This window comes from Dromiciops gliroides, chromosome 1, assembly GCF_019393635.1.
Source record: "Dromiciops gliroides isolate mDroGli1 chromosome 1, mDroGli1.pri, whole genome shotgun sequence".
NCBI classification, from domain to species: Eukaryota; Metazoa; Chordata; class Mammalia; order Microbiotheria; family Microbiotheriidae; genus Dromiciops; species Dromiciops gliroides.
The window spans coordinates 281165419-281192905 of NC_057861.1; the positions used below are offsets into that span (position 1 = coordinate 281165419).

The 27487-nt window shown below is 38.4% G+C and overlaps 1 protein-coding gene across 1 annotated transcript in view; it reads left to right on the forward strand.

Annotated features, from left to right (window-relative positions):
- The window catches only part of SULF1 (sulfatase 1), a 221401-nt gene that overhangs the window by 177769 nt on the left and 16145 nt on the right, over positions 1 to 27487 (forward strand). The window contains 5 exon segments of the mRNA XM_043979491.1: positions 1379 to 1507; positions 1776 to 1832; positions 2685 to 2814; positions 19919 to 20135; positions 26252 to 26507. Coding sequence (XP_043835426.1) covers positions 1379 to 1507; positions 1776 to 1832; positions 2685 to 2814; positions 19919 to 20135; positions 26252 to 26507 — 789 coding nt within the window.

Here is a 27487-nt window from a genome sequence, read left to right on the forward strand (position 1 = left end):
TCTATCCACTGCGCCACATAGTTGCCCCTTAGTAAATATTTATTAAGCACTTGATATGTGCTTAAATTCAATCTCTGCCATTAACTACCTGTGTAAGATGGGTGAGTCATAGTTACTCTGTCTCAGTCTCCCCATCTAGAAAATGAGCTGAAAATTACGCCAAGCATAATTCACTAGTCCCCTAATTTTTCAAATCATAAAATAATAAGCTCTTGATTAATGAAGAAGGGACCCAAAAGACCTCAGAAGCCATCTAATCTAACCCATTCATTTTAGAGATGAAGGAAGTAAATAAAGCCCAAGGAAGTTAGGTGACTTGTCCAAATCACACAGTATGCACAAGAGATGAAGGAAGTAAATAAAGCCCAAGGAAGTTAGGTGACTTGTCCAAATCACACAGTATGCACATATGGAATGAGTGAACAAAAGCATAGAAGGGTCTCATGTCGCCAAACCCAATGCTCATTCTACTATATCATGCTGTATCCCTTAGGGATAGTGAAGTTAAATGATTCGTGTTTTGAGAATTTGGAGATATGTCTTAAAATAACTGTAAGCAACCTGGTCTGTCTTAAAAGTGAATCTTAGAATCTCTGTTTGAAAGGAAGAATAGGAAAGGATAATATTCAACTTTGAAAGCCTTTAGTTACCTTTTGACAGAATCTGCAGCTTCATTTTTAAAACCTAGGTCTGTAGGAAAAGCTTTTGACTCAAAGAATTTTGAGAAACCAGTACACATCCTGAAAAGGCCATATGCCTGACTTTGCCTAGGCTTTCTAGCTCCATTAGACAATGGTGTTAATGAGGCCATGATCTCCAGTTTTGATCCCTGTATGGGTCAGTTAGCTTTGCTCTGTTCCATTGCTTCAGAATTCAATCCTCACACTAGCCAAATGCTTCATAAATATATCTCATTGGTCACAATAGGGTAAAAAAAAGAGCACATGGATAGATAAAAGTGAATCCTTCATGGTTGTTGTAAAGATCAAATGAGAGAATATATGTAAAGCACCGGTGTCAAACTCAGATATAGAGTAATCTCTGCATAGCGATTTACAAAACCAAAAATGACCATTATTTATTCATTTTAAATCACCATTATTATTTATGTTGTTATTTTCTTTATTTCTTTATGTTATTTCTTTATTATTATTTATTTATGTTATATTATTTTCTTCATTTTATAAAATGTTTCCCAATTACATTTCAACCAGGCTCTGACCTCAATCAACTGGGAGTCTGATACCTCTGATGTAAAGCACTCTATAACCCTTAAACTACTAATACTTTTACTTCTATGCTCTTAGAAAAGCCCTCTAAATTGTATGCCCTCTTGATGGGAAGTGAATGGTTTTCTCATTTAGCTATTGCCTTGCAGAATGTCTCAGATTGTGCTGAACATTGACCTGGCTCCTACCATCCTGGATATTGCTGGACTCGATACTCCTCCCGATGTGGATGGCAAGTCAGTTCTCAAACTACTGGACCTAGAAAAACCAGGTAACAGGTGGGTCATTATCCTTCCCTACAGCCAGTCTCAGTGTACACTTGAGCCAACCCACGGTGGCACAGAAAAAAAGTCTAGCAAAACAAGCTCTTTCCATCAGGATCACCACAAACTTGGAATTTCTAAGTTGTATGTGAATAGTACATTTATAAAGTTACAGTTATGGTCCATATGAAGTGAGAGGTGCTTCTTTAAATAAACTGTTAACACAACTCCATATGAAAAGGCTTCCAGATGCCAGCAGTAAATATTATTGTTTTGCTTTCAGGTTTCGAACAAACAAAAAGACCAAAATTTGGCGTGATACATTCCTAGTGGAAAGAGGGTAATTATTGGCTTTGGGGTGCTGATGGAAAACATTCTTAGTGGTCAGATCTACCTCTTCCGTGCTTTTTTTTTTATTTTCACTCAGCAAGCCTGAAGATTTTGTATTTCCTAGTCACAAGGTTGAACCATTTCTAATCCTTCTCTGCTGACCAGCAAAGTGAGTTAGATCCCTCATTATAGCCTTCCTGCATCTAAATTTTCAACAATGAATTCTCATAATATGGATCCTCAGACTATATTTTGATTTGGACTTTTTTTAACTATAGCTCTTTGTTGAAAAAAAATAATTAACCTTTCTAATCATGATCCTCAAATTGCTTTTATAACATAACCAAATCTATATTTACCTTTTCTATTGCACTCAAAGCCCTATCTCCATTCTCCCAGGTTCTGTTTCTTTGAATTACATTTTTGGTAACTAAAATAATTTCCAAAATGCAATGGAGATTTTTTTTTTATAAAATCACTGATTTCTTCCCATTTGATTTTATACTTTGCCCTTTATCATAACATCAATGATCACAGCTAAAGGCATTCAAATAAGTATTAGGTTTGCTAACTTTATAGACTATAAAACTAAGCACTTTTGATAAAACTTTTTAAAACTACTACCATTTGAAAAGCATGGCTGTAGTAGCAACTTTGCCATCCTAGAAAGTTTCTTGGTTACTCTAGAGTGATAGTTTTCATCCAAGAAGCTCACCAAATTCTGAATTTGACAATACTCCCTCTTTCAGAGAGCTTTCTCTTAAGTTCCTTTCTCTTGCTGAGAAGTGAGGTTGTAAGGTGGACAGGGATCATGGGAGGTGGGAAAGACTACTTCTCTAATGCTTCTCCCTTTGTGTCAAAGCAAATTCCTGCGCAAGAAGGAAGAACCTAGCAAGAATGCCCAACAGTCAAATCACTTACCCAAATATGAGCGGGTCAAAGAACTTTGCCAGCAAGCACGGTACCAGACAGCCTGTGAACAGCCTGGACAGGTGAGTGCAGAGGAATTAAACTTCTATTCAATCATGCTTCATGGTAAGGAAAATGAAGACCTCACCCTCTTTCCCCAACCCCCCCCAATAAGCTTAAAAATAAGGAAACTGTAATTCAGGGGTTCTTAATCTTCTTCATATTTTGTGTTTCCCTTTGGCCTAAGGAAACTTTTCAGAATGTTTTGTAATTTTTTAATTAAATTTTAATTTTTTCTATTATCAATTATTTGTTTTTTCTCTCTCTCACCTCCCTGCCTCCATTCATTGAAACAAAGAAATTTAAAACCCTTGTAACAAATTGCATAGTTAAGCAAAATAAATTCCCATATTGGCCACAATCCAAAAATGTGTTTTTCATTCTGCATATTAGACCATCATTTCTCTGTCAGGAGGTAGGCAACATTCTTCATCATCAGTCCTCTGGAATCTTGGTTGATCATTATATGGCTCAGAGTTCTTAAGTCTGAAATGTTTGTTTTTACAATATTGATTTTATAGTATAAATTGTTCTCTTGGTTCTCTTTACTTCACTCCATTACTTCATAAATGTCTTCCAAGATTTCTCTGGAAATGTCTTTCTTTGTTGCTTACAGCACAATAGTGTTTCATTACATTCATATAACATATTTTGTTCAACTACTCCCCATTTTATGGGGAGTCCCTTAGTTCCTAGATCTTTGCCCCCATAAAAAGAATGGCTAGATGTATTTTTGTACATACAAGACCTTTTTTGCTTTTTTAATCTCTTAGGGCATAGAGATATCACTGGTTCAAAGGGCATTCAGAATTTCATAACTTTTGCAGCTTAATTCCAATTTGTTTTCCAGAATGACTGACAAAAGTAGTTGTCGATTATAGACAGGAGAAAGGAATGAAGATGACCATTTGTGTCCAAATTTCCAAAGAATACATGAAAAGGATTATATTTGTGTATGATTCGAATCCATTATTTAATTGGTATAAGGGAGTGATGGTGTAGAAACCCTTTCTTAGCACAGCAGAGAAGCAACTTTCAGTCTTAGGAGAGTTTGCAAGTGTTCTTGGCGGCACTTTACTAAAAAAGTGCTGGGTTTTTTGTTACAAAAGTGATACCATTCTATATTATACTGTCAGCAAGGTGAGAAATTGTCATAAAATTTCACCAGCTAAAAGACCATGTTATAATCAGAGTTCATTTCTATTTTTGCCAAGCCTGATCCAGATTCCAAGACTAAAAAGCTAACACACTCAAAGGATGGTGTCTGCAAGTGTCAGAAAATATTTTTACAAGAGTTGCACTGCATTATTATGGAGGTTAAAAGCACTCCAGATCACTTGTGTCTTTTCAGTTACCCTACCCCACCATGCACCCACCAGTAACCACACAAACAGCAGCAGTGACTAAGAATATAAGGGAGCTGGGTGTCAATATGTATGCAATTTGATCCCCATTAAAATGGCTGCATTCATCGCATACCTATTATGAGTCATTTTTCTTACTGAATATATATAAATAATCAACTGCATTCTCATCCTGCTCTCTATGACTACATGCCTCTTGCACATAAGGTTGACTCTCTTTGAAGCCATTTAGAGTTCTGCAGCTGAAAAAGATCCCCTCAGGGGAAGGGGAGGGAAACTTAGACCACATGGAAGTCTGTTAGACCATAGGTCTTAATTTTCAGGTAATTTAGAGGGATGCTTTGACCTAGTCAGTGCTTTGAGTTTGAGACCTTCAGATGTTCTTCTTGGTAACTAATAGTTTTAGGGAACTTTTAAATTGGGAGGAATCTTTCTTAGGAATCCCATTCCAAGCTTCATTTCACAAAGGAAAGAAAAGATACAGAAAGTCAAAATGATCTACCCAACAACACACAGCTACGTGGTGACAGAAGCAAGACTAGAACCTATGTTTCTTTACTAAGTATCCAGGGCCTTTGGGGGAGAAAAAAAGCTACCTCCCCCCATTATTATCCTATTTTGCATAATAAGACCCTATTTTATTTGGTTTCTATAATTCTCTACTAAGACTGCTCTTTAAAGAAAGAGCACTTAAAACTCAATCTTAAGTGCTCTCCTCAGTATCAGACATTAGATATTTTTGTTTTATGAGCCAACTTCTGCAAGAATAGTAATTTACTGTTATCCAGGAGTTTGTAATGTCTTGTGTTAAATACGTCTCATGCAAATTCATGTTTTCGTTACTATTTTGGTACACAAAGTGGTAAACATTATCATCATTTGGAAATAAGGTACAGTACCTATATTCCAGCATGTAATTCTGCAAATGTCTCCATATGCCTGGTGCTGAAATCTTAATATGTACCCTAAAGCCCAGCTGCGCTGTTAAACCAAACAGTGGTGCTCTGTCATCACCTTCCTGCTAGCCAGCTGAATGTTAACTGTGTTGTAAAATTCATTTTGCAATTTTATAATTTTTTTCTATTCTTGTATTTATCCTATAAATTGCTTTAATTTATCTCTTGATAAAAAAAATTCCCTCTGCTTGCATTATTTCATGATAGATTAGTCCAAATTCAATTTCAGTGAAAGTAGTAGAGCATTATCGATGTTTCCTTTGTAAAGTCCTAACTCTGTTCAGCAAAGAGATGGCATATGGGACTGCATGTAGGTTATCCTTGCAAGACTTCTAAAATGTGTCAAGATCTTGCTTTAGCTGAACTGAGGACCCGAAGAATATAATACCCAGGTTGCCTCAAGCCAATAATTCCTAATGCTACATGAGAGCTGCAAAAATCTCTTCAAGGAGTTGACTGTTGTAGATCCAACCAAGTCATTGTTCAGCCAATCTTGTAGGGTCACAAACTATCCATAACTTCAGTATATTTCCAAGTAGCACACAAATCTTAACTGAGGTTGCATTTAAACTCTAAGACACAAACCTTATCCCACCATTTAATTTCGCAAGAAATTTTTCTTTTATGCTTTCTGATGATAGTACTCCATTCTAGTGGCTGAATTTTGAGAGAACATCTCTCCTGAGAAATTTTTATTTCCAGTATTAAAAAGAAGAAACCTGGGACAGCCATGTATTATTCTGGAGAAAGCTTGGGCTGGAGACTTTCAGGGATTTATTCTCTTGGCTTCTGTATTTACAGCTGGTTTATGTCTTGTTTCCCCTCCTCTTCCTCCTCCTAACATGCTGCCTTCATGCAAAGGACATGTTATTAGCAGCAATTCAGCCACCTCTGTTCTCCGTGTTGGTACTTGCTCTTGTATAGAGGAGAAATTGACAGCATTAGCCCCATTCTCTTCCCTGCTAATCCCATAAGGCATAATCCCATGACTCATTAATATAGGTCCCCTCATGTCTGGCCACCTGGGGGCTGTTTAGTAGACAGGAAGCCATATCATGTTATCTACACCACCCTACCTGTCATTTCCATTCTTGAAAAAAACCAATAGGGAATTAAAATGTGCTAGAATCCTCGGGTACTTGGCACTGATCCCAGACTGCTTCAACAGCATAGAAGCAGTGGGACAGGGAAAGTAGTTCAACCAATATGTACACATGTGTTTGTATCACCTCTATAATCCTGAATCCACCTTGGAGGCTTCAGGGTTTGCATTCCCATCAATCAATCACAACAGAACAGTAAACTTTTTTAGCACTTACATCTACATGTAACAAAATCCCTTTCCAATGTAATAGAATGTCAAAGCTGGGAGGGATCTTCATATTATTTCTTCTTTGCTTTGTAGAGGAGGAGGAGAGATAACTTGTTCAATGTCACATAGCTTGTTAACAACAAAATATAGGTTAAAACTAGATTGCCACCTATGGTTGGGACCCATCAAAACCAGCCATTTGAACTTTCTCACTTTATAGATAAGGAACTTGTAGGTGATAAAAATTAAATAAGTAACCCCATAATCAATATAACTAATTAACTAATATTAATTAATTAACTAATATTAAGCAGTATTGGGAAAGCCAGCACTTCCTCCACTATCTCACTCCACCTCTGCAAAAGTGAGATTGGCCCTATATTTTTTTAATTTTATAATGCATTGTTCCTAGATTTCCTGTGGATTTCAGGTTCTATGGAACTTGGGGGGGGGATATCTTACAGAGCAAAGCAATTAGAGTGATTATTAATACATTTCACACTTTTCCAGAATCCCAGGATCTCCAAATCAGACTGTCTTCAAGCAAAGGCTAGATAACCACTTGTCAGGTCTGTTGTAGAAAGGAGCCTTTTTTGAAATGTCACTTGGACTTGCATGACCCTGAGATGGCTTCCAAAACTGAAATTCTAGGATTCTGAAATTCTAAAAAGTACTTTAGAAGCCATTTGATTGATCCCAAAGGTGAATAAGGGTCTTTTCTACAACATACCTAACAAGTGGTCATCTGGCCTTTGATTGAAGATTTCCAGTGAGGGGAAATCAACAACCTTCCAAACCAAGCCAAACCTTTATACGTTTAGATACCTCCAACAATTAGGATTTTTTTCTGAAGTCACATGTAAATTTATCTCTCTTCAACTTTTACTCATTACTCCTAATTCTGCCCTCTGGGAACAAACAGAACATGCAATAATTGAAATAGCACCAGACTTATAGTCAGAGAAACTCAGAATATGTACTCCTCATCTCTTTCTGCTCATATGACCATAAGGAACTCCCTTAACCTCTCTGGACCCCCAAGTCTCCTCATCTTAAGACTGTAAAATGAGGGGTTTGGATTAGATGGTATCTGAAGATTCTTACAGATTTATGAACCTATGATCCTACAATTCCAAATCGAATCCCTATCCCACATAATAGACCTTCACTTATAATTGAAGACAACTCTTATCCCCTTACCCAGGTCTTCACAAAAAGGAAGGAAGGAAGGAAGGAGGGAGGGAGGAAAGAATAGAAAGAAAGGAAAGATCTTTTCCTATAATTCAAAGGTGGTGTTGTTGATTGTGGGATTTGTGGTTTAAAAATAACAATAATATGTTGGTTACTTAATTCCCTGGAACATGTCATTGAGTGCCACCTTATAACCTCTCTGAGATATTTCTTGGTGCTCTGGAGTTTTTTAAACTTGTAAGAAGCATTATGCTTTTTAAAAATTATGTATAAAGCTTTTCTCCTAACCCTTGAGATGTGATTTTTAAAAAGTGTTATATCCTTAGATCTCAAGCTAAGCATCTCTATTTCATTTGACTGGTTCTCATCTGGCATGAACCCAAGAATCTTTAGCATCCTGGTTGCCCTTCCCAAAATGTGGTGCCCAGCACAGCACCCAATACCCCAGTTGTGTCCTGGACATAATGACTCATTAAGTGCAAGTTCCTAAAGAGGGGACATTCCTGAATGTGGGGTATCTATTTTTGTGTGTTTGTTTTCGGGGCAATGAGGGTTAAGTGACTTGCCCAGGGTCACACAGCTAGTAAGTGTCAAGTGTCTGATGCCGGATTTGAACTCAGGTCCTCCTGAATCCAGGGCCAGTGCTCTATCCACTGCGCCACCTAGCTGCTCTTGTGATATCTATTTTTATACTATCTAGAAATTAGCAAACATTTATTGCCTACTATGTGTCAGGCACTGTACTTTATCCAGTGGCCTTTGTTTCATATTTATGTAATAAATGGCATGTTTTTGTTTTTGTTTTTTGCTGAGTCAAGATACTTTTTATTTGGGTTTGCTTCAAGTGACTGTTATCAATAGGATGTCAATGACTGATCTGTTTAGAATGCTAGAAGGAGTTCACTCCAGCTGCATATAATAATGTAAAGGAAGTCAGAATGTATCTTGTTAGGTGTTGTCTGGTTTGGCGTAAGCATCTATGTTCTCATGCAACAATGACTTTACATTTGTAAAGGTCAGTTTTATGACCAGCTGCAAAGTGAATAAAAACACATATACCCATAAAAGCTGGCTGAAACCAGGAAACTATTGGCCAGGAGTCTCCAACCTGATTCCAGACCCTCACTGAGCTCTAGCTAAACTACAGTGTGACACATAGACATTTCTGTGTTCTCTGGCTGCTCTGATTTCACAGAAGGAACTCAGCCTCACCGCAACCACACCCTTAGTCTCTTCACCATCAGAAATTCTGATGACAAGAAAAGTGTTCACTTTCGTTTCCAGCCCTTTGTTCACATTGTTTCCCCTGCCTGTTGTCAACTCCTCTGTCTTCCCTGCTTTCATCTTTTAAAACAAATGTTAATTTATTTTTGTTTTAATATTTTCCTCTGTGTCCTCCCCCTTCCCAGAGGGCCATTTCATATCTTAATGAATATCTACTCATTCAAGGCATAGGTCAAATCTCTTCCTTCACCTCTCATGGATCTTCTACAGTTCCTTTCCTGTCTATACCACACAAATTAGCACTTCCTTGAGTTTTTTCTTTTTGTATTCTTTCTCATGTAGTGGGTAGAACACTAGAATCAAAGGTTGTTGTTGTTTTGTTCATTAGCCACGTCCAACTCTTTGTGACCCCTTTGGGGTGTTCTTGGCAAAGATATTGGAGTGGTTTGCCATTTCCTTCTCCAGCTCATTTTAGAGATAAGGAAACTGAAGCAAATAGGCTTAAGTGACTTGCCAGATTTGAACTCAGGTCCTCCTGACTCTAGGCCCCGTGTTCTATCCACTGTGCCACCTTGATAACAAATCCTAACTCTACCACTTACTAATGTCAAGACTTGGACAATTCACTTAATCTCAGTGGGCCTCAGTTTCCTTATCTGCAAAATGAGTAAGGTCCCTTCCAACCCACAGTCTATAATCCTATTATTTTCTATGTATTGTCTTGTCCTTGGGGACATAAATCAGATAGATCTTATGCTTCTAGATTCCCTTTTTCCCTAGTAGTTTCTCAGTAAATTCTTTTGATTTATTCAATCAAAATCATTAGACTTGTCGAGATTCAATCATCCTGGTGATCATACAAAACGAAGCAGAACGTTCCTTTCTGATCAAAAATTCTACTGCTAAGCACTCAAGGGAACCCTTGCTCTGACCTTATAACCATACTATGCAGAGTTTGAAGGAAACCTAAAGACCAAGTCCAGTCCCTTCATTTCACACATAAGGAAGCTGAAGCCCAAAGGAGGGTAGAGGTTGCCTATGATTCCCCCAGATAATAAGGAGCAATGCCAGGTCTGGAGCCCAATTCTTTGGCCTCAGAATCTAGTATTCTCTCTATTATATTACATGGCCATTTCAAAGACAGTCTAGATTTTTTGTGTTTTAATCATATTTTCCTGATATAAATATTTATAAATGTAAAGGTCTTATATATGTATATGTATTATATAGCTACCTACATTTTACTTTTAAAGGGAGAATCTCTTAATTGATTTGTTATCTGTTTTTTTCTTTTTTCTTTCTTTTTTTTTATGGGGCAATGAGGTTTAAGTGACATGCATGCCCAGAGTCACAAAGCTAGTAAGTGTCAAGTGTTTGCAATCAGATTTGAACTCAGGTCCTCCTGAATCCAGGGCTGGTGCTTTATTCACTGCGCCACCTAGCTGCCCCCTCTCTCTCTTTTTTTTAAGCCTAAATAGGAATTTTAAATATATATGCAAAAAAAAATTAAAATCTTCTCATAGACACTCAAGATTTAGAGGCCATTTGGTCCAATTTCTTCATTTTCTAGATGAGGAAACAGGTTTCGAACCATTAAGCAACTCTCCCAAAAACAGTCAGGTATTAAAGTGACAAACCCCAGATTTGAATTTTGTGTGTGTGTGTGTGTGTGTGTGTGTGTGTGTGTGTGAGAGAGAGAGAGAGGCAATTTGGGTTAAGTGACTTGCCCAGAGTCACACAGCTAGTAAGTGTTAAGTGTCAGAGGCCAGATTTGAACTCAGGTCCTCCTGAATCCAGGGCCGGTGCTCTATCCACTTCACCACCTAGCTGCCCCGACAAACTCCGGATTTGAACACAGGTCCTCTGGCTCCAAAGCTAATTATCTTTCTAAATCAACTATAATTCTGTGATTCTGTACAGAGCCCCATCTGCTTCAGTGCCTCAGTAATTTCCTAGGCCCGGCATTCGTACTGAGGAGAGGTAAGGTGAGGTAACATTTCATGCATCATGATAGTGAAAGTAAACAGGGTTGAGTCCCATGAGAGATACAGGGAGCTATGAAATCTCCAAAACCTCCAAGTTACAAAAAGAGATTATTCTTATTTCAGAGACTGTGGAAGGAAAAGAAGCTTAGGGATGGAAGGGATTTTAAAGTTGCTTTTTAAAAATGAAACAACAGAGTAGTTCAGTGATTTGGCTGAGGACACAGCTAGGAAGCTGCAGAGCTGGGGCTCAGAGATAAATTGAGTCATAGATTACCCCAATCTATGTAGTAAAAGAGAGGCATTATAATCATTTTTTTACTGCATGCATGAGAGGGAGGGAGTGTGTGTATTATTAGATTGTAAAATCTGACTTTCAGTATGACCATGAAGTAAAAAGTATAGTCAAACTTTCCTGAGCCTCAATCCCCCACCTATAAAATATGAATATAGAAAGTGTCGGCCTAGTATGTGAAATGTGTATGATTGGCTTGGTAAATATTACAGTAATCACCATAGCAAATACTGAAGATTTATATATTGTAATCAGAGCTAGTCTCAATTTTTTTCCATGCCTGACCCAGATTCCAAGGCTGAGAAGCCAACACTCATCTCCCAGCTGAGTATTTTCACTGACTGTCTTCATACCTCGAACTCTCTCCCTCTTTATCTCTACTTCCTGCCTTCCTGGGTTTCCTCCAAGTCTTAGCTAAAGTCCTACCTTCTCCAAGAAGATTTTCCTAACCCTCTTAAGCTTGGTGCTTTCTTTCTGAGACCACCCCCAATGTATATGTTGTCTTCCCCGTCACACTAGGAGTTCCTTGAGAACAGACTTTTTTTGCCTCTCTTTGTATGTCCACTGCTTATCACAGTGCCTAGCACATAGTAGGTGCTTAATAAATGCTTGTTGACTAACCCACTGACTAACAGAAGCAGCAGTAGTAATCATAGTAGTTGTCATCACCACTGCAGTAGTGGTGGTAGTAAGTAAGTAACTGACAATTATGTAGCTCTTTTAAAGTTTGCAAAAAGCTTTAGGAATTTAATATTTTAGTAATTTTTCCTTCTGAGAACTCATTGCCCACTAAATTAAGTTAAAGTCAACTACTACCTATTAAATATATTTTATTCCATTTCATTCTCATGACTTCCCTGTTAGTGAAAAATGAATGAGTATAATTGCATGCTTTAAAGAAACTGAGGAAGCAAAGTAGTTGAGTTATTTTCACAAGGCTATATAGGGGGTGGCTAGGTGGCGCAGTGGATAAAGCACCAGCCCTGGATTCAGGAGGACCTGAGTTCAGATGATGACCTGACTCTGATAAGATGAAATTGAAAAAAAGATGAGTCATAAGATCGTATATGTAGAGCATAGAAAAGACTCCAGAGGTTCCCTTGTCTATCTTCCTCGTTTTGTAGAGGGGAAAATTTGAGTCCTGGGGAAGTTAGGTGGTTTACCCAAGGTCACACGTGCATAGTAATCATGAGAGGAGAGATATGTGCCCAGGTCCTTTAACTCCTGAGTCAGCATTCTCTTCACCAAGATCAAAAATCAAATTTAGAAGTCCAGGATTGGGGAGGCATGGCTATCCAACAGTCAGCCCGCATTTGGAATGTTTTGTTAAATTATGTCTACTGCCATTTAAAAAAGATGTTGTAGATCTGGAATATTCCCACAGGAGGGCAGCCAAGATGATGAATGAATTATAGACCAGACCACTCATGGATGACCTGGAGAACAGAAGGATTGCAGCTGTTATAATAGAAAGATTTAAGCATTTGAAAGATTCTTCTGTGGATTAGGAATTAGATTTTCTCTGCTTGGTCTTCAAGGTCACAACCAGAACTAGTGGAATGAAATTACAGAAGATTGTTTAGTTTAAAGTGCCTAAAAACATCCTAATAATTAGAGCTATTCATAGTAGAATAGGTTTGGGAGGGTAGTGGATTTCCTCTCACTGGAAATTTTTGATCAGAAATCAGTGAAGGAGGGGGCAGCTAGGTGGAAAGCACCAGCCCTGGATTCAGGAGGACCTGAGTTCAAATTTGACCTCAGACACTTAACACTTACTAGCTGTGTGACCCTGGGCAAGTCATTTAACCCTCATTGCCCCACCAAAAAAAAGAAAGAAAGAAAGAAAAAAGAAATCATTGAAGGAGCTATTATAGAAGGCATTCCTATCTAAGCTGAGATCCTTTTTTGTAGCTGAAGTTTTATGATTCTTTGAGGTATTTGTAAAGAGATTTGGTATGTATCTATAAAGGGATTTGGTATGTATTTTTTACTACCTTTGATTACAATACCATCCCAAGTCCTAAGCATAGGGTTCTAGACTTTCCATTTCTGTTGAGGGCTCCACCATTCTTCAGGAGTCACTCAAAGTTCACAATGCTGACATTCTTTCAAGTCTTTCCTCTCAATCACTCTATATACCCAATCAACTGCAAAGACTTGTTGAGTCTACCTTCACAATATACCTTGTATCCATCTGTTCTCTCCAAATGCAGGTCAACCGCTCTAATTTAGCCGTCTTCACCTCTCACAAATTCCCCAGCAATGAAAGCCCTTCACAGTCCAGCTCCAACCTATATTTCAAGGCTTATTTCCTGTAACTCTCCTTCATGGAAACTATTCTGTAGCCAAAGAGATGTAGTTGCTGTTCCCTGAACTCAGAGCTCCAGCTCCAGCTCCCTCACTGTACCTTTAAAGGGACTGCTCCCTACCCACCCAGGCATAGGAATTTGTTGTAACCTCCTCTCCTTTTAGGATCTCTATCTTCCTTCAAGATCACTTCCCATGGAAAACTTTTCCTGACCCGATTTTTAAAATTCTTTCTCCTTTCTCAGATTATAATGAATGTACACAGTAATTTGTATTTGTATCTCCTAATATATAAGTTCCTTGTGGGGAGGGACTTTTTGGTTTCATTTTGTTTTGGGACCCTCCAGAATCTAGCATGGTGCCTTATGCATAATAGGTGTTATTAAGGCACAAAAACTATCTTCCTATAAAGTAACCCTCATATCTCTATTTCTCATGCCTCATTTTCTAAACTGTTGAATATGATAAATCAACCAACACACAAATATTATATTGTGTTATAGATGATGTTACATATAATATGCAATATGATATATTATACTCTGTAGTCTTCTATCACTTTGGGGGGAGGGGGCATCAAAAGTCTTAACCTTAAAGCACTTTGTAAGTGTTAGTTGTTCATGTATTTAATAATAATAAATGAGCTCACAGAAAATGAGCTTATTTACTTAATAATTCTTACAATTATAAAAAAATTTTATCTACCTCTGCAATTGTCTGCAAAGCAATAATTATAAAAGAATAATAGTGGGATAGTGACTTGTCCCAGTTTGATTTCTAGCTGACGTCCATCAAAAAGATGAAAATAATGAGATAATAAGAAAAGGAAGCAATATGAATTTGTAAAGTATACACACATACATTGGAGATATTGTGGGTTGTGTTCCAGACCACTGAAATAAAGTGGATGTTGCCATAAAGTGAATCACACAATTTTTTTGGTTTCCCAATGCATATAAAAGTTATGTTTACACTATATTATAGTCTATTAAGTGTATAATACTATTGTCTTTAAAAAGTGCATACCTGGGGCAGCTAGATGGCGCAGTGGATAGAGCACCGGCCCTGGAGTCAGGAGTACCTGAGTTCAAATCCGGCCTCAGACACTTAACACTTACTAGCTGTGTGACCCTGGGCAAGTCACTTAACCCCAATTGCCTCACTTAAAAAAAAAAGTGCATACCTTAATTTAAAAATACATTATTGCTAAAAAAAAAAAAGATTTCTAACCGTCATCTGAGCCTTCAGCCAATCATAATTTTTTTGCTCATGGAGGGTCTTGCTTCAATGTTGATGGCTGCTGATTGATCAGGGTGGTGGTTGCTGAAAGTTAAGGTGGCTATGGCAATTTCTAAAAATAAGACAATGAAGTTTGAGGCACTGATTCACTCTTCCTTTCACTTGAACATTTAGAGGACATTATAGGGTTCTTAAGATTGGCCTAATCTCAATATTGTCGTGTCTCAAGGAATAGGGAGGAGAGGAGAGGGAAAGAGATGGGGAACAGCGTGTCAGTGGAGCAGTCAAAACACACCCAACATTTATCAATTAAGTACTCTGTCTTATACGGGATGTGGTTCATGGCATTCCAAAACAATTATAATAGTAATATCAAAGATCATAGATGACTATAACAGATATAATAATGATGAAAAAGTTTGAAATATTGTGAGAATTACCAAAATGCAACACAGAGACTTGATGTGAGCTCATGCTGTTGGAAAAAAAATGGTGCCAATAGATTTGCTCGATGCAGTTACCACGGATTTGTAAAAATCTGTAAAAATTTGTAAAAAAAAAAATGCAATATCTGCAAAGTACAGTAAAGCAAAGTTCAATAAAATGAGGTGTGCCTTCATGCAGTAGAGTGAAATTATCTGTTAAAGACCAGAAGTCAGAGGGATAGGAAGGCACCCAGTAGATTCATAGAAGCCAAACAATCAGTTTCCAAAGGAACCAGTGAACAAAGAGATCAAGGAAGATAAAAACAGAGGATTTAGTACAAAAGGAGTCTGTTGATCACTTTTTTGGGGGCCAGTCATTCAGGGTTAAGTGACTTGCCCAGGGTCACAAAGCTAGTACGTGTCAAGTGTCTGAGGCCAGCTTTGAACTTAGGTCCTCCTGAATCCAGAGCCAGTGCTTTATCCACTGCGCCACCTACCTGCCCCCATTGATCACTTTCAAAAAAGAATAGTTGAAAGTCATAAAAAGAGGAGAAATAACCAGTTCTTAGACATGCTATAGTAGAGATTCCTTCATGTATCAGTTGGACTAGAAGGCCAAAGAGGTTTGTTCCCATTTTCACATTCTATAATACTCCCCCTCACACCCTTTATAATCTAACAAAGTTGGCCCACTTGTTCCCTGTATAAAAAATTACTTCTCTTTTTCACATTCCTTTGTACAAGCTATGGAAACATTGATGACGCTCATCTGTGTTCCTGTGAGATGTTATAAGGAATTGAAGAACCTTACATGTGCTGCCTCCTTCTCCTCTGCCTCTTCAAATCTTCTGTGTGTGTGTGTGTGTGTGTGTGTGTGTGTGTGTGTGTGTGTGTGTGTGTATTTCCCCTAATAGAATATAAGTTCCTTGAGGAAAGGGACTACTTTGCCTTTGTCTCCCTAGCACCTATCATAACATTTGGTATATAGTAGAAACTTAATAAATGCTTGGTGCAGGCATGCATGCATACATGGTGATATGAAACAATACTTAAGAGCTAGAAGAGACATTAAAAATAGTTTCATGGGCGGCGGAGCCAAGATGGCGGAGGAGAGGCTGTGACTCCCACAAGCTCCAGATAAACCCATCCATTCACGCCCAAATAATGCAGTAAAAATCAAAACCCAGAACAGCCTAATGCACATAAGAACAGAGTGAGACTATTTCTCCACAAAAGAGGGCAATTCTGATCACCTACTGATCAGGCTGAACAACTCAGCGCGCAGTCCGGACCCAGCCAGGGACACTGCTTCCAACACGTCAGAGTCTTCCGCACCAGCAGCTTCTGAGGTTCCAATTACAGACTGGTGAGGGGGTTCGGCGGTAGGCCGGGGTGAAGTGGAGGCAGTATCTACTGGAGTTGGGGCAAAGCGCCCTGGGTCTGAACCAGTGGGCTGAATCGAGTGGTGGTGGCCCAGTGGGGGAGGGGTAAAAGCACGCCAAGCTTCCGACCATAGAGAATCAGAGTTCAATCAGACTTCTGTTTCCGGGTCAAAGAGAAAGCGGCTGTGATTACTCACAAGCCAGGCAGGCTGAGAAGAAGCCCCAAAAAAATAGTTTCATGTAACCTTCTCACTTGAAAAATGAAGAATCAAAGGTTGAGAACTATCTTTACATGTAATGGAAAAAAAAATACTTTATTAATTAAAAAAAAAAAGAAAGAAAGAAAAATGAAGAATCAATAAATAGATTATACAGATGAGAAAATGGATATTTGGACAGATAAAATTATTTGTCCAAGGTCACCCACATTCAGGAGCAGAACACAGATATCCTGACTCTGGGCTTCTTGATTTTTCCCTTTATCATATAAAGAGGCAAGCTAAAAACCATTGGGTCACTCATTCAATCCAGTTCAGGTCCGTGATTCTATACATATTGCATATGATGGAATGCTGCTGGCTCATCTCTACTTACATCCTTTTATATTTCAGGTTTTTGTTTGTTTGTTTTAGGAAATGCAGCCCATCTCATTGCCACTGGCTCATTATTTTATCATCTCTCATCCTGGATTCTTTCTCAGCCTCTAAAAATTGTTTTATTTACTCTCTAATGATTCTTTCAAGGCTTCTACAATTTACTGAGGAAATAACAAGCCTTTCTAAAACATCCTACGGCTATGAACATGTATCAGACTTCAATGATTCTCCTTTTCTCTTCATTTTTTCCATATATATGTAAACATATATGTAAATCATCAACATCACTATTCATTCTAATTTATAATCTAAAATTAAAATCCGCCCCAAACTCAGACCTCACTTTTGTTTGGTATAGTTGCCAATGCCAAGGACAGTGCCAAACATAAGGTGTGGTTAAAAACCAGCTATTCAGAAAGGAAACACCCTTTTCCTTCATCTGTATCCAGTAGGAAATCAGTGAGGCATTTTGGCTAAGAATAAAATGTAGACTTGATTTCAAATGGGCCAAGTCTAAAAACTCTGCCTACACCTTTGTGTTCAACAGGAATCTACTTGTATCCTTAGCCCTTTCAAGTCAAAGGCCAGGCAGGGTTTCCATGTGCAGGATAGTTGGAGAGCCCAAGGAAATCTTCATTATTTGAATTCAATTCAACAAACATTGAATACATGCCTACTATGTGCAAGGCAAAGTCAAGATGTGATTAATACACAGTGTAGTTGTCTTTTGATGGAACCAAGCTCCTGATTGTTCAGCATCAAGGCAGGGCAGATTTCTTTGTCTTCTACATATATGAATCTACCTTAAGGTTTCTATTGGCTATGAATTTTATATTCGCTACTATTCAGTAATTCATGTAACAGTATTTATTAAGCCTCTACAATGTGCTGATCCTGCGAAGCTTGCCTGGGCTCATTGAGAGGTTGAGTGTCTTAGAGAGGGTCACTCAACCAGTATGTGTGAGAGATATGACTTGAACCAGGGTTCTTTCTCCAACATAGCCAGCTGCCTCCCTTGAGTATTTTGTATGTTACTTTAGCAACTACCTAAGACTATAAACTGCAGAGCAGGCACAGACCTGAATTAATAAGAGCTTTCTCATCAGGAGTTCCCTATACTAGTGAAATCATAGGTTAGGGCTAAAAAAAATGATGCTTTGGAATAAGGACTTAATTTATAGACTCTCCTCTTTTCATAGGTCTGAAGTTACTTGTCTTGCTTATTAATTTCTTTATAAGATGGAGAAATTGGATATTGAATGTTTAATACAAGTTCCTTGAGGTCAAAGACTGTTTTATTTATTTTGGCAATATTTGCATTAGAACAATACTGTTGATTTTTTGTTTGAAAAATTGTGTGGCTAGGCTCAAGGTTACTACCAATGAAGAGAAAACAGCAGGATTGTCTTGAAACCAATGTGCTGGCTATCACTAATAACTCGTCTTCTCTTTCTCCCTACCAACCCTTAATCCAGAGTAGGATCTGGAGGTATGTAAACAACAAGTCTCTTAGGGACCGTGGTCTCATATTCCCAGAATCTCCTCAAGTGTTATATTCTGCTTAGAGTCCAATTCTGTTTAAGGTCATAGAATAATCCCAGATTCTTGGGTCTATTAAAACCTCAGGAACATCATAGAACCCAAGTCCTCAGGAACATCGTAGCCCCATACCCATTTCCCCAGGACTCTGGAGTTGGAGTCCAGCCTCTAAAAGTTTCCCTGACAATCAATCTAAGACCTCAGGAAGTTGTCCCCAGGAGTGCTAAGCCACTGCCTCTTATTCCCTGGGGCTACCTGAGTCATTGCATGCCATATGGTGCCCATTGTGAGAGCAAAGCTATCTGCCAAATTCCAGAAAGCCTTGTTCCTGAGTAAATTAGTTAAGCTTTAGACCTTGCAACACTGTCCTCTTTCTGTAATCAAGCAGTAACAGCCATGGTCAATTTTAAAGTTTGACTTCTCCAGGTACTCTATTCTTCCCAGATTCACATTCCAGAGATGGGTAAGTGGGGCAAGTTCAATAGAGGACAGACAGTTGAGAGAATCCCATGAAATAATTCCAGTGGTGAAGACTATTGACTAAGTATGTGAAATTCAAGAAACCCAGGGAAATATTTAAAGCTGATGCGGTATCATATTCATCATACAGCACTTATTAAAATGTCTACTGCAAAGCTTGATGAAGAACTAGAAACAGAACACAATTTTAGTTCCCCATGTATGTCTCTCAGGAAAATGAAACACACTTCTCTTAAGAAGATCTTGAAGTGACTGGTTGCACAGTGTTTAGAAATGGCTAAGGAAAATGGCAAAGCAAAACCTCATCTGTTTTCTAATAGCCGGGGTAAATGAAGGTTAACCCTCCCTGTGATAGATTCTGATGGTACTCACCTATATCTTCCTGACTCACATACTCAATACCAAAGTAAAGAACAAAGGATTAGGGTTTGTTTTTACAAAGAAAGAGAAATTGGTGAAATCCCTGACAGCTGTACTCTGTGGCTTGCTAAATTGGGGGCTTATATCACCCCCATCCAAGACTCTTGTTTTGTCTAGATCCCAGGATTTATATGTCGTTTTTTGACTCTGGTATCATTTAGGTAACTATGATTTCCAATGATTTTGTTGTCATCTCTATTTGTCCTTGATGGGAGAAACACTTAAGAGAGATCAGAAAGGAACTGAATTATCATAGTCACTCAGCTTTCCTCACTTCCTCTTTCTTTTTTTTTTCTTTTTCTTTTTTACTCACTTCCTCTTTCAATTATACTACCAGCTTTTCCTAAAACAAAAACAACTGTTCTAGTAAATAAATCTGGAACTAAGTAAACAGCTTTCACTTTTCCTGGTGCAGAAGTGGCAGTGCATTGAGGACACGTCTGGCAAACTTCGAATTCACAAATGTAAAGGATCCAGTGACCTGCTTGCAGTACGGAAGAGAACTCGAAGTATTCACTCCCGGGGCTTCAGTAACAAAGACAAAGAATGTAATTGTGGGGAGACTGATTATCGGGCTAGTAGAACCCAGAGGAAAAACCAGAGACAGTTCCTCAGAAACCATGGCACTCAAAGTAAGTGATCTCCTCATGAGCACCCAGCATCAGGTTGAAGTCTTTGGAAATGGGAGACATAGAGGAATTAGACTCTTGTACATGTGTGTGTATGTACACACATATTTACATATGTGTCTTTGGTGGTTGATTTGTTCGTTCATGTGAACCTAAATGGCAACCTGGTGTTTAAAATCAGAATTCTCATCAGTTTCTATTTTTTTCTCTGCCAAGATTTTTCTGTTAATATCAAATTAGGGGCAGCTAGGTGGTGCAGTGGATAAAGTACCAGCTCTGGATTCAGGAGGACCTGAGTTCAAATCCAGTCTCAGACACTTGACACTTACTAGCTGTGTGACCTTGGGCAAGTCACTTAACCCTCATTGCTCTGCAAAAAAAAATCAAACTAAATCATATTCAATCAGTGAAAGAAATGATTCTTGGAATCATAGCATATTAGGAGATTCAAAGGGACTTGAATACATGCATGCATTCATACACACATATATACATACACACACACACACATATATATATATACACACACACACATACATGTAATCATCCTTAGATCTAAAGCTGGAAGAAAACTTAGAGGTCATGAACTCCAATATTCTCATTTTACAAGTCAAAGAAACTCAGACCCAGAAAAATTAAATGACTTGCTCCAAGTCACAGTTGTGTAGCAGAAGTGAGAGTCAAACTCAGTACCTGTGACTCTTAAGTTCAGAGCTCTTTCATTGCACCTCGCTGGAGTCTCTTCCCACCCTCATTTAAGCAGCCATTTAAAGGAGGTGGATAGGGGGCAGCTAGGTGGTGCAGTGGATAAAGCACTGGCCCTGGAGGAGGACCTGAGTTCAAATCCTGCCTCAGACACTTAACACTTACTGGCTGTGTGACCCTAGGCAAGTCACTTAACCCTAATTGCCTCGCCAAAAAACAAACAAACAACAAAAAAAGAAAGGACGTGGATAGTAACCACTCTGGCATAATTGAGAGAAATGTTCCTTTATGGAATGCCTGAGCCCCATGTGGAACCTCTCTCTCTTTCCGCAGTTGTTTGTATTTTTATGTACCCCATTACTATTTATGCAGCTCTGTTGTTATTGTTGTTGAATCATTTCAGTAGTGTATAACTCTTCATGACACCATTTTTGGTGTTTTCTTGGTAGAAATACTAGAGTGGTTTGCGATTTCCTTCTCCAACTCATTTTACAGGATGAGGAAATGGAGGCAAACAAGGTTTAAGTGACTTGCCCAGGGTCACACAGGTAGTAAGTGTCTGAGGCTGAATTGGAACTCATGAAGGTGAGTCTTCCTAATTCCAAGTCCAGCACTCTATCCACTGTGCCACCTAGCTGTCCTTTTCTGTAGGTACAGGGATACAACATTCCCACACATTGACCTAAAAGGAATAATGCTGAGGCTCCTTTTACTTAGCCATAAAAGCAAAGCATTTGCTTCAGGAAGCTGTTATACATCAGGCTTTTGCCTCCAACAATAGCAACAATGAATGTAGATGATGAAATGGAACTGGGGACTGGACCTAGATTTGAATGCTAACTCTGCTGTGAACTACCTGTGTGACCTTTGGCCTCAGTTTCTGAGGATGTTTGCACTAGATGACGTCTAAGGTGATCTAAATCTGTGACCCTAGGATAAAGTGTGGGACTATATAGAAAGACTTAGAATTGAAACCTGGATGTCCTGAGTTCAAATTTGCTTCAAACACTTATAAACTCTGTGGCTTCTGACAAGCCACTTTACCTTAGAAATGCCTCCAAGGGGCAGCTAGATGGCGCAGTGGATAGAGCGCTGGCCCTGGATTCAGGAGTACCTGAGTTCAAATCCAGCCTCAGACACTTAACACTTACTAGCTGTGTGACCCTGGGCAAGTCACTTAACCCCAATTGCCTTACTAAAAAAACAAACAAAAACAAAAACAAAAAAAAGAAATGCCTCCAAGCAATTTTAGTAATTAGTAATTATGCACTTAAGTCATGGACAAATTCCTACTATAGATGGGCCATGAAAATCCTAGATCCTTCATAATCACCTATAGAATACCTAAGTTGTAGGTATTGGAGGAAACAGTGTGTGAGAGGCTACATCAGTATGAGATACATTTACTTCAAATTATCTGATTTTGGTCCATTTTCTCTATTGGTGGATATGATTCAAATTAATACAATTCAAGAAGAACCCTATTGAATACTCTAAGAATCACACTATCCTTGGGCAGCATACCCATTAATTGTATTAAAACATTGTCCCCTCAAACAGATAAGAAAGCAAAACCAGGAAGACCTGAGTAAAGGTGCAAAACCGGGTATGGCCTATAAATGAATGTCTACTGCCATCTCGTGGCAGACTAGGGGAAGTGACTCATTTCTGTGATGATTTTTATTTCCATGCTGGTTTGGAAAATGAACAGTGTACAACAGTAATTATTCCACTCTGTCCAGAATTAGAGATTACGCAGTTCTCCAGGACAATATCAATGTCTAGACATTTTCTCTGTTAGTGGATAAGTCAGGTTTAATATCCCACAAAGCTAGTAGTCTAAAACCCTACATCCCCCTTGCCACAGCTTAACTTCCTAGAGTAGTTTAGAGATAGAGGTGCCTTGTTAGGGTAATTTATTGTTTATCTTCCAGGGCCTTGATTATAAAAATTCTGCATTGCATTTCAGGTCATATTCATTTTAAGAACTGAGTCATATGTTTGCAAATTTTAGACTACTTTGTTTTGAATGAGGCCAGATTTTTCAACCTGTGCATAAAATTAGAATTTCCTCCAAATGTCCAAATTCCATGGAATAGAACAATATAGATATCCCATTTTCCTATTGCTGAAGTTCTCCAGTGACCCTACCAATTCAGATTTAAGATTTAATGGGCTGGGGCAGCTAGGTGGCGTAGTGGATAGAGCACCGACCCTGGAGTCAGGAGTACCTGAGTTCAAATCCGGCCTCAGACACTTAACACTTACTAGCTGTGTGACCCTGGGCAAGTCACTTAACCCCAATTGCCTCACTAAAAAAAAAAAAAAAAAAAAAAAAAAAAAAAAAGATTTAATGGGCCTCCCCTTAAAGGAACATCGACAATTACACATTTTGATGCAGCAACCAATGTGTATCCCTTATATTTGTGCTGGTAGGCCCACAGAGGTTTAGAAAAATAATGTCATCTTAGTTTACCTCATAGGATCTACATGCTTCTCAGATAGCTAAAAAGCATTTTTTTTCTTTAACAATTTATTTTTCCCCAATTACATGTAAACACTATTTTTAACATTCTTTTTTTTTTTTGAGTTTCCAAATTCTATCCTTCCCTTCTTTCCCTCCTCCTCCCTGAGACAGTAAGCAATCTGATATAGGTTATACAAGTGTAGTCATGTAAAACATTTCCATGTTAGTCATTTTTTGTAAAAAGATGAAAGAAGGAAAGAAGGAAGAGAGGAGGAAAAGGAAGGAAGGAAGTTTCAATCTGTATTCAGATAATATCAGTTCTTTCTCTGAAGGAAGTTAGCATTTTTCATCATGAGTCATTTGGGATTGTCTTGGATCATTATATTGATGAGAATAACTGTCATTAGCAGTTCTTTATCATAAAATATTGCTGTTGTGTACAATAGTCTCCTGGTCCTGCTCACATAACTTTGTATCAGTTCATATAAATTTTTCCAGGTTTTTCTGAAATCATCCAGCTTGTCATTTCTTATAGCACAATATTATTCCATTGCAATCATTTACTACAACTTGTTCAGCCATTCCCTTATTGAAAGGCATTTCCCTGATTTCTAATTCTTAGCCACCACAAAAAGAACCACTATAAATATTTTTGTACAAATAAGTTCCCTTTTAAAAAAAATCTTTGGGTTCCAGAGCTAGCAGAAGTATTGTTAAATCAAAGGGTATGGACAGTTTTATAGTCCTTTGGACACAGTTCCCAATTGTTCTACAGAATGGTTGGATTGGTTCACAACTCCAACAACAATGCATTAGTGTCCCAGTTTTCCCAAATTCCTACCAACATTTATTATTTTCTTTTTTTTGTCACATTAGCCAATCTGACAGCTGTGAGGTGGTACCTCAGAGTTAGTTAACAAGCATTATTAAATATTTACTGTGTACCAGATACTATGGATACAAAGAAAGGCAAAACATCCTTACAGTCAAGGAGTTCATATTCTAATGGGGGAAGCAACAGGCAAACAACTATGTGTGAACAAGATATGTGAAATGTAAATGGAAGATAATGGGGAGGGGGGCACTAGTAGTGAGGAAAGGTGAGATCTTAGCTGAAGCTTGAAGGAAGCTAGAAGCTGAGGAGGGAGAACAGTCCAGTTCTGGGGGACAGCCTATGCAAAGGTGTGGATTTGGGAGATGGGATGTGGTATATGAAGAACAGAAAGAAGGCAAGTAGGTTAATGTTTCTGGAGCATAGAGTACATTGAATGGAGTAAAGAATTATACTGGAAAGGTAAAAAAGGGCTACATTGTGAAGGTTTTTAAAAGACAGAAGATTTTTACATTTGATTGTGAAATAATAGAAAGCCACTAGAATTTATTGAGTAGCAGGATGACATGGTCAGACCTATGCTTTAAGAAAATTACTTTGACAACTGAATTGAAGCTAGATTAGAATAGGGAAAGACTTGAGGCAGGGAGACCAACCACAAGGCATCAGACAATAAGGGCTCTCACCAGAGTAGTAGCTGGCTCTCACATAGCTAATCTCATGTACTATGGCAAAATAATAATCATAATAACAACAACAGTAAATAATTTTCTGGGCAGAGGGACTATAATTTGGTCTAAGCCTATGATTCCATTGGTGTAGGAAAATTCCCTTCACTAATGCAAATCAAGAATTTCTCTATAAGTTAAAATCTTTTAGAATTTGTAACAATTGGAATGACGCCACCTGCTGGAGACTTACTGTAGAAAAAGCTCCGCCACGAGGTGAAGGTCTTTGAGGGCAAGACCATGTGTCTTGTCTTTGACGTCAGGAAGTGACGTTTGCTTGTGGGAGGAAGAAGGGGGAGCCTAGCGCTCTGACTCGGGCTCTTTCCTGAGGATTCCGGTGGAGAAGGGAGCTAGAAATGCGCTCTCCCTTTAATAGATAGATGAATGTAGGCCTTTCTCTCTCTCTTTACCAAATTCTTATTCTCCTTAATAAATGTTTAAAAGCCTAACTCTTGCTAAAGCTTATAATTTATTGGTGACCACTCATTAGATATTTTAGACAGACTAGCTAGAATTTTAGCCCTTAACAAATTGCCTAAGAAATTAAGTGACCTGTCTCTGCTCATTAAGCTAGATTATATCAGGGACAGTATTGTAACCTGGTTCTTCATGATTTCAAGGAAAGTTCTCTTTTCAGTATACTATATTGCCTTTTAAAAACTAGTAAATGATAGTTATTATCATTTATATATTGAAATATATTGAATTCTCACACCATTTTCCCCAAAACAGGCATCATTATTCTTTAGCTAACTGCAAGATGGTAATAATAATGGTTGATTGAGAGATGTCTTTAAAAGTTAACATTTTCGGGGCGGCTAGGTGGTGCAGTGGATAGAGCACCGGCCCTGGAGTCAGGAGTACCTGAGTTCAAATCCGGCCTCAGACACTTAACACTTACTAGCTGTGTGACCCTGGGCAAGTCACTTAACCCCAATTGCCTCACTAAAAAAAAAGTTAAAAAAAAAGTTAACATTTTCTTCATTGAGTATTTCTCTATCATTTATACAAAGAGGTGCTTTCTGGAACATTGAATTTGTGTGTGTCTGTGTGTGTACATGTGTGTATGTGTGTATATATATACACACACATATACATATACTTATGTGTAAGTATATCTATAATTCTATCAACCAGACTAATAGTAAAGTCCAAAAAAAAAGTAGTATAGTCCTGCCCTGTGTGACTGATTTAACTGTTGCACGTGGAAACTAATTTCAGTTAGCTCAGTTACATTTAAATTTGCTGGGGAATCTATACAGAGTGTTAGTATTCTCCATATTCAAAGGGGCCTGCCATACCAAGTTACCATTTCAACCCTTCCATTTTCCTGAGCTATACAATTATATCTTGGTATCAGTATTAACTTGCCTTTTCCTCTTTGCAGAATACAAGCCAAGGTTTGTCCACACTCGCCAAACCCGCTCCCTGTCTGTGGAATTTGAAGGAGAAATATATGATATAAACTTAGAGGAAGAAGAACTGCAACTGTTACGCCCAAGGAGTATTTCAAAGCGCCATGACCAAGGCCTTAAGTCTCCAGGAGCCCACAGTGCTGCTGCTGACGTGGGTGATGGTGAATTAATGCTGGCTGACGGCCCCAACACAGTGGGACAATCCGATACTGTCCGAGTGACACATAAGTATGGATGCTTAGATATTAAGAGCAATTGATTTTCAAATTAACCTGATTGTGTTTTTTTTACTACTATCACTGCTACTACTGCCACCTTGGCCACCACTGCCACCACCACTACCATTACTACCACTACTACCTTCTTCACACCATTACAAGAAAGAAATGCAGCTCGGTTTTAGTGAGAGCACAACTGGCTCTGGTTAGCAGCTAGTAGCTAAATAAGCAGTGGTGATCTAGGGGACAGAAGTTTTCGGGGTCTGATTTTGATTCAGTTTCATATTCAGGCTTATTCTACTGGGAATCCAAGAAGCCACAATAATATTGCTACGTCTTAACATAGCAGGCATGAAGCATATGCCCTTGAGCTGCTATCACCACAGGGGGTGCTGAGAGGAGAGAAAACAGATGGGGATAATTATTTGCACTACTAAGCCAACACTTTTTCCTGGGTACTTGGTTGCTATTATTCAGAATCTACTGTATTGCTCTTGTTGCAGGGGTAGCTGGGGCATAATCAAAAAATGGGGTCTCCTGGATGGGTTTCCAGGGAAATAGAGTAGGTGGGGGAATGGAATTAGGGAGGAGAAATACTTGAGTTAATTAGGTCGGTACCCAGCTAGTCCAGCATGTGTTGGTTTTTGGAGGCTGGGCCCATGGAAAGCAGATAGGGAATGAAGGATTTTAGCAAAGTGCTAATGTTCTCAGCTTGTCCTTCCAATCTGTTTCTAATATCCATATGCCCCCCATGTCTATATTTTTGCCTACATCTAGCCATCTTCACTTTAAAAAAAAAAGGACCTCTGTAGGAATGTTTTATAATTTATTTATCATTACCTTATTCCTTTGTGTTATAAGAAAGAACACTGCTTAGCTATAAAATTTTTATTATTGCATCCTATAATATTTATACTACTAAAAAGCTGCCGTGCTCTTTAATCATGTTCTTCCCTCATTCCTTATTGATCAGCCCATCCTCTTTGTCTT